This window comes from Fukomys damarensis, unplaced genomic scaffold, assembly GCF_012274545.1.
Source record: "Fukomys damarensis isolate Sample0158 unplaced genomic scaffold, DMR_v1.0_HiC HiC_scaffold_24, whole genome shotgun sequence".
Lineage (NCBI taxonomy): Eukaryota > Metazoa > Chordata > Mammalia > Rodentia > Bathyergidae > Fukomys > Fukomys damarensis.
Window position 1 is genome coordinate 12,883,666 of NW_022900936.1, and position 8,650 is coordinate 12,892,315.

At 36.4% G+C, this 8,650-nt stretch overlaps 1 protein-coding gene and 1 long non-coding RNA gene across 2 annotated transcripts; one reads left to right on the plus strand and one right to left on the minus strand.

Moving 5' to 3' along the window:
- The first annotated feature begins 924 nt into the window (after positions 1-924).
- On the plus strand, positions 925-1,686 carry LOC104851493 (keratin-associated protein 24-1). The gene has a single exon (XM_010608696.1). The coding sequence runs from the start codon at positions 925-927 to the stop codon at positions 1,684-1,686; it is 762 nt and encodes a 253-aa protein (XP_010606998.1).
- Positions 1,687-3,290: 1,604 nt separating this feature from the next.
- On the minus strand, positions 3,291-7,692 carry LOC104851425. The gene is made up of 3 exons (XR_777222.1): positions 7,651-7,692; positions 6,961-7,009; positions 3,291-3,348 (listed from the first exon to the last, which is right to left on the minus strand). It is a non-coding gene; the product is annotated as an uncharacterized LOC104851425 (long non-coding RNA).
- Between the last annotated feature and the right edge of the window lie 958 nt (positions 7,693-8,650).

Consider the following 8,650-nt stretch of genomic DNA (forward strand, 5'->3'; position numbering starts at 1 on the left):
TGCAAAAGAAATTAAATCAGGAATAAGTAAAAGGTATTTTGGGAAAATGTTATACATCTGATAGCATTTACATTTTACAGCAGGGACAGAGGAGTACGTGGTATATAACCTTACCCAATTAAGGAGGCAGAATATTGAAAAACTGTATTTCTTTGATATGACATAGTATATTGACTCTTTAAGAAAGGGGTCTTGGAGAAGGCTTGGTTGCTTAGCAACCATTGACCCAGGGGGACAAGTTCATTTTTAGCCAATTATAGGTCATCAAGTCTCACTGGCATTGCTCTGAGTCACAGGTATGCACTTCTCCAAATGTATCTGATGAAAAGCTGTCATCATTTTCCTGGCACGGGTTAGAGAATAGCACATACCTGGGGAAATGCACATCGGTACATTAACACACCAGAGCCTTGCCCTCTCTTTGGAGCAATAATGAGATGAGGAGACTGCCCAGCTGACTTCTGAATGTAGCATCAAATCAAATAGTGTTTTTCCATAGTCAAAGAGGTAGAAAAACACAAGTCCCTGGCTTTAGTGAATCCTTGTTAACATTTTAATAACCATGCCTCAGAAGCCCAAAGATACATGAACTCTTGTCAACTGCTTATTGACAGATGAGAGTTAGCCCATTAACATTAAAATCACTATTCACCAAAGCTATGGTCTGCTGATGATGAATGCTAGGTGATGGTCAAAGTGATAATTACAGGTAGATACTTTGAAGAATCAAAATAAACTTATTTTTGTATAAGCGTGAAGACGTCACTAAATGTGTCTAAGCAATGCACTAATGAGATGTTGCTGTGTCAGTGCCCCAGGACTAGAGAAGGAAGAGGGCTTGTAGAGGCTCCACGCAATCACCGGGGAAGATATAAAGTGTCCTCTGCCTACAGCCATACCATACCTGCGTGGCTACCACGGAGCATGCACTCGGGCTTCATGTCTCTTCTGAGCTACCCTGAGCTATGCCATGCTTCGTCCTATAGAACTCACTGTTACATCCCAGTGACTCCTTCCATTGCTTTTTGCTCCAATGATGTAAGCTCTACCACTGGACACCACTTACCCAGTAGCTATCAAGGAAATCTCTGGCTCCTCGACCATTGTCAAGAAAACTACTGTGACGCCCCAAGCTGTGACTCTCCCAGCTGGGAGCCCAAGGCCTGTGCTACAAATTGTGACTTGCAGAACTCCTGTGTGCCCTGTGACTCCCCATCATCAGACCAAGTCATTACTGCCTGCAAAGCTACCAACCTCAGATCCTGCCCCAGCTGCAACTCATGCACTCAGACGAAGGGGTATGTATCCACTTGCTACACGACCACTCTATGTGCGTCTAAGGCCTGTCAGACCCTTGGCAATGGCCCCAACTGCTTTGGGCAACTTAACTACTTCTCCAAGAGTCCCCGACCTCTAAGCTACTGCACACTTGGTGGCTTGGGGTATAGGAGCTATCAACCCCTTGACTTTAATTCCAGTGGATTTTCACCATCCTGTTACAGTGCCAGCAGATATCACCCTCAAAATTACTTCAAGAAAAATTACCGATATCTGAATTATGGCCCGATGACCTACCAACCACTGAGGTACTCATCTAGTAACTTCCGATCTCTGAGCTGCCTACCCAGCAGCTTTCCACCTCTGAGGTATTTATGCAGTGGTTGCAGACCTCTGAATCATTATTGATCAACTAACAGCATCTATAAAAACTAGAAATTGTTCCATTGGGGGAAGATTCTACCAAGTTGTGGCACCTCTAATATTGTGCTGAATTGCTTTACTCATTTAAAAATTTTTGTTACAGTAACTCTAAGGCTTAGTAGTCACAACTACAATTACCTGTTAGACTTTTGTCTTGTTTTGTTTTTGCTGTTTTGTTAATGCTCTTTTTGTTAAAGCCTGATCCTGAAAGTAGTATTGTTTTTAAAATTGACCATGATGGAGTCACAGAAGGGGATTCAAATGAAATATAACCATCACTGGCTTCCTTATTTTGTCACTGTTACTTGCCTGCCACCAAGACTGCCACCGACCTCTTCTTGATGACGTAGGGCTTCTTTGGCTTGATAGTTGATTACAATATGGGAGTACTTTCCGATGGTTTTATCGTCTATTAAGAGCTTTGCCAACTGTCTAACTAGCATCCTGCTAGTAAGCCAAGAGATAGCATCACCTTAAATATGTTTAAAAGACTACTTCATCCTTTCCTTGATTGATTTTAAAAGCAAGCAAATAGCAATGACCAACTAATGCCAAAAAAAGCAGAAGACTTCAGTTATAAGGGATGGCACATGCCTGTAATCCCAGTGACTGAGGCAAGAGGACATATCACAAATTTGAGCCCAGCCTGAACAAATTAGTGACTTCGCAAGACCCATTCTCAAAATGAAAAATAAAAAGGGATGTGGGAGTAGCTCATTATGAAGGCTCTGGGCTCAATCCTCAGTACCGGAGGAGAAACAAAGTCTTCAACAAACCTTCTCTTCCAAAGAAGACGTAAAATATAGCATGGACCATCGCTTGATTTTTGTCCTCAATGCTTACTTACTCAGAAGTAAGCGAAGCACAAAAATTACTTGTTGAAAGAATGACACAATGCTACTAGGATCTTGATTGGTTTTATCCTTCATTCAGGATTCTGCCCTGACAAATTATTGTGTTGGCTTTTAGAAAAGATCCTGACTCATAGTTAATAAACAAATTTTAATCTGGAAATCATGGCTTTCCTTATGCTTTATTTTACACTCAGTAAAGTTTTTATCTATGTCTGGGAAATAGTGCATCATTGTCAAAATGCTAGTTTCTTTCCATTTAATTTATAGTCTAAGTGAAAAATATGAAGAAGTACAATATGAAGCCCAGGTTTTCTGATTTATATTGTTGTTGTTCTCTGTTTTAGCATATTAAATGCATCTGCCATAGAGTGCTTCTGATTGATTTTGACACAGGAAATTTGGGGAAAATGTTTACAAGATAAACCAATTTAATACAAAGTACATACTTTTATACATGTTTCTTAGAAAATGTGTGCATTAGTAAATTAATTATAGATGAAATTTGGGAAGTCGAATAGCTTTAATAAGGAACCCCTTGACAAATGATTTAACACCTATAAATTACTCACCAAAAGAATGAAAACAAAACTATATATCTTGCTGGTAAAAATAAAATTGAAGATATTCCAAGTATTTTTGTAGGTAAAAGTAAGTCATGCTAAAGTCAAAAAAGTCTGGAGACTGGTGTAACTGGAGATTAGAATAGGAGGAAAGGTTGACAATATCAACAGTCAAGTCCTGGGAATAGAGGTGTGAATGCTTGCTTTGTATCTGAGAGTCCTTGGGTTTGATGCTGAGCAACACAAAACAAAAATAAACAATACACAACAGTCAGTAGGTAAAATTAAAACAGCATACATATGGAGCTAGCATTTTATTAATCTTACATATGTGGGGACAATGGAATCATTCCTTTATAAGCTCTTTCCACCTGTCAGAGGATTCTGTTTCCTGAAAAATTCTTTTTTATGTCAAGAGAAATATAATAATCTTCATAAACCATCGATTGACTATCTAGAATTAGTTTCATTCTGTAACATAGGATAGGTGCTTAAGTATTTGGAAATAATCAGTGTGTGTCTTGGTTGAATATTCAGTACTCATTCTAATTAAACATACATATTTTTTTTATCTGTACAAACTCTAATGATAGGCTTCTTTCCTCATACACTGAGTGGAACTCTTTGGGGATATTAGGATTTATAGAACCTGCTCTCAATAACTATTCAAAAGGTGGTATAATGAAACAGGCACCGTACTTCCTTGACCATTTTAAGAATAATATAAAAACTTAAGGAAAGATTAATTTTAATTAGAGGAAAAAGAGAATATTCAGTGGATGTTTATAGCTGTACATTCCATAATAGCTAAATCTTTGAATTGATATATAGGCCTGAAACAGAAAAGTGGATAAAAAAATTAACATACATACAGAATGGAGTACTACTCAGTGGTACCAAAAAAAGATAATTTGAGTCATTTATAGGTAAATGGATGACTCTTCAGACCATAATGCTAAGTAAATAATTTAAAGGATAAAATCTTTAAATATAGATGATGAGAAACAGAGATAGAGTTTGTGGAAATGGGAAGGGGACATTGGGATGGGGGAGACAGGATAGCGGAAAGAGAAAGAGCACTTTTCTAAAAGTGATAAAGATGTAATATGCGCATGTTCCCATTCTCCATGATGAACATAATTGTTGTGTATCACAGATATATAATAATGAAAAGAGAAACTAAAAGCGAGAGAGGCTACTTCATGGAAGGCATGGCTTTGAAGTGAGTGAGTCTGGGCACTCGATGATGGAAAATGGCAGTTAGGGGGCCAGGTGAATTTGACTAGAGATGTAGTTAAGTTTGCCCAGAGGAAATCAAATGCAAAATCACCACTGGAAAAAAAATGGCTAGAAAACACTGGACATTAAAGACCTTACCTGAGAAATATTTTCTAAAATAAAACCAAGGAAGCCACTTATGAAATAAAATATTTATAAATATGATCATAATAAAATCAAAATTGCATAATAATCAAATATATCATGAAGACAAATTAATTTTAAAAGGTGGGGAGATATATATAAATTGAATTTTGGGAAATTTTAACGGTGCTGCCAACTTTGGAAAAAGTCATCCCAATAACTGTGTTGAGTTGGCATTGTACAGAAATGGACAGCCGTATTGGTCTAGACATGCTAATTTTTTTATTTTTCTATTTTTTTTCCATGTGTACAGGGGTAACACATCGTACTAAATATGTAAGGTCATATCTACGTGGGTTTGATTACAGAAACTAATAAAGTTTTCTCTAAATAATGAAAAAAAGAATAAGATAAGACTATAAGAGCAAGAAGCAATTTAAATATGTTCAGGGACCATTTTCATCTCCAGAATTAAGGATTATTTTAATGTTATAGCATTGCCTTTTCTCTTTTACTTTCTTTTTAGTTTTATTTTAGGATTCTCCATTTTAAATGTTCATACAGAGATTTCTTTAACTGAAATACCGAATAGTTTCTTTGGTGCGAAAAACTATAATAGTACACAGGATCCTAATGAGATAATTAATAATGTGACATAGGAAGTAAAGGGCTAAAAGAGTAGGGAAAGTAGGAAGGTGGGGAAAAGGTAATAAGGGAGAGGAAAAAAATACGAGAAACTGAAAAAATAGAAATAAAGTGTTTGTAAATGGGGAGGGGAGGAGGGGTGAAGGGAGGGCAGGGACAAGGGGAAAAATGAGAATCAAGACCTATTATGTAAAGGTACAGGATCCCAATAATGAATGTAACTGTATTGTATACCTAGATTGTACCAATAAACTCAATAAAAAGAAAAAAAAAAGTGGGGAGGAGGCATATGAGAACTCTGCTCTTACAACCCAGTTCTTTTATAAACAAACACAATGCAGCAAATAATTCGCTGAACAAATAACACACATGTCCCTAAATGAGGTGGGAAATTGTGTGTGGATTCAGCTGGGCTCTTTTATAATTTCTGCTTAAAATTGCACAAATAAAATTTCTTCCCTTGAATTTTACTGTCCAAATAATACCCCCTGCCTTCCAAATAAAATGCAACTGTGCATGGGTCATTTTGTAAGAAAAAAATCTTGTCTTAGATTTAAAATATTACTTTCCACAGTTGTAGAAATTTTACAAATCCAAATATACATCATAAAAATCCAAATCTTCCTTATGCTTTTTCTACTCTCTTTTATTCAGAGCAGAGAAAGAAGTAAAATAAAAGGACTGTTTATATAACTATTCCCCTAAGTGCTACAAATCACACAGGACTCTACCATAAGATTTATGTAGCACACAATATACTTACTAAATGATTAAAGTTTGTTTTAATTTATAAGCTTGACAGTTTGTGTCTGGATGATTAACAGTATAACAGAGTTCAAAGGCTTGACAATGATAAGATATTTGGCAAGCTATCAGAGCCTTTATGTACTTGCATAACTTTCTTGTTTCTACCCGTTGTCTTGACCATCATCTTTCTGAAGTCTTTTTCATACTATATTTTTTGATGAGTATAGTAAATCTGTAATTTTATAAACTGATGTAAATGTTAATAGGTTTTGGAACATTTTTTATTCCACTGGTTTCTTAAAGGTGTCATTTACCTAGAGTTCTGCACGAAGTGAAGCCTCTCAAATTTCTCCTCACACAGGGAGTGTGCTCCATGTGGGTCGGTTAATGGAAAACAGATGCCAGGTTCTAGGGACCCTTGATGTGTGCTCCCTTGATCATCCAGCTGGTGATACTCCAAGATCACGTGATTCTGTATTTATTCAAAACCCCAGAACTTCATGGCCTACACTAGAATTTTTTCTTACACCACAGCCTGCTCCAATCATGGTTCCTCGATTACTTTAAAGGGATATCAGAAGCCAAGCAAATCTTTCATCAGATATATATTGTCTCATAGCTGATAAAACTATTCTTGGTCTTCATCTGCACATTGTGTTTGCCCTTTTCTTGTCTATTAGTTTAATCTTACTGCTAGTTGGGACTTCACACATCATCAACCTGTGGAGCTCTACTCAGGTCACTGATAGATGAGAAGAGAGGGGAATCTCAGCTATCACTTGTTTTTTTTTTTTGCCTTTCCCTCCAGAGTCCAGAAAGCTATAGATGATATTACTGTTGACTTTTCCCACTCCAGGGTCTCACATAGTTAAAGAAAAAATTGTATAATGCATTTTTTTAAAAAATCAAAAATATTTTATCTATTATTTTACACTTAACACTCTGAAATTTAACATCAGGAATTATATTCAAGTTTCTTGAAAGAATAAAGACTATAAATCTAAAATTATTTTCAAGAAAGAGAGAATAAATATTTTAGGTTCAGAGTCCTTTCTTTCAAGAAATATTTATGATAAAATAATGAGCATTACCTTGATTATGAGTCCTTAGTATGAGTCATTTTCACCTTGCATGTGAGCACTGCAAATATGAAATTAAAAATTACACTAATACCAGTTCTGGTCCTTCTTATCAACTCTCAGCTTTCCTCAGTCATTTCCAATAAGTAATAGTTCTGAGTTCTTTTCTCTTTAACTGGGCAACATGTTGGATCTGTTTTGCAGTATGAGAATTGATTACAATGTAAATCGAGTAAATTTGAGAACAAGTTTTTGTCTCAGACTCAAAGAAGTATCAAACGGTGCTGCCTGGTTTACATATTGCATTTTGACACCATGATTCACATATCAGAAGTGTCTCAAAGTGATCAAGTTATAATCCTGACACTTGCAGGTTGTACAGTTTAAGCTGTCTCTTAATGTACTAGGTCTTTATAAAGTGAGGAATTTTCTAAGAAAAAAAGAAATAATGTGTAGAACATTGTGACACATGAGAACAGTGCTCAGCAAATGGTAGTGATTTTGTGATGTTAAAAAATGAGAATTTGGCACACACCTATAATCCAAGCACTTGGGCGACTGAGGCAGGAAGATTGCTGTGAGTTCGAGACCAGCCTGGGCTACATAGTGAGTTCCAGGTCAGTCTCAACTACATAGTGAGACCCTGTCTCAAAATAAATAAATAAATAAATAATAAATAAAATAAGGAGAGCAAAAACTTACCAGCTTCACAGACTTTGGTTATGCAGATGATAGGATTCAGAGCTGGGATTGCAGACAATAGATACAGTTAGTTGAAAAGCTACAGCCTCAAACTCGACTCCCATTTTCTAATCCTGCAGATTAGCACTCACTATGGTTCCTGTGAAAAGTGTTTGTACCCTAAATACCTTTTGGCCTCTCTCTCTAACCCTTTACTCACTCAGCCTCCGGTGAAGGGAATTAACTTTTATGATTGGCCTTTTATCTCCAGGAATTCCTTCTTAGAAGCATGAATTTCTTCATGTGCAAACTGCCCAAGGGATGCACAGTACTCTCCAACCTGGGAAAGAGTTCTTGGACTCATTCAACCCATATATTGGTAAATCTGTCATTCTAAACTTTGTTGTTAGTAAGGTCATTTATTTTAACAGATCTAATTCTACAATTTGGCCTCTGCTAACAACAAATGTATTATATTTGTTCTTTGCCTGTGATTTCTTTCCACTTCAGAATGTTCAAAATCCAATTAATTTCCAGGTGTGGTGGCCCACACCTTTTGCCCAGCACTCAGAGGCCCAAGCAAGAGAATTATAGTGAATTCAAGGCCAGCCGGGGCTATATAGTGAGTTCAAGGCCAGCCTGAATTATATAGTGAGAACTTGTCTCAAAAAAAAACAAAAAAAGCAAATCCAGATAATAACAAGGAATCATTCCTCAAATCCCCAAAAGAGTGATCTTACAATCGGTGGCACAGCTTATCACTGAAGAGATGATTATGTGAGCACTGATATTTATATCATTAATAGAGATATTTTCTATGGAACACAGCCAGAATATGTTTATCTAAAGAGTTCATGGTGTAAAGCAAATCAGATGAAAGTATTCCATTCTGTCTTATCTTTTTCTATTGAGGCTATCATACTTGATACGTGAAATGAACTTGATATCTGCAAATATTTATTTGGTAGAATGCAGTAATATCCCTTTTCTTAGTCTAATGTTGTGGGGGGAAAAAGGAGAT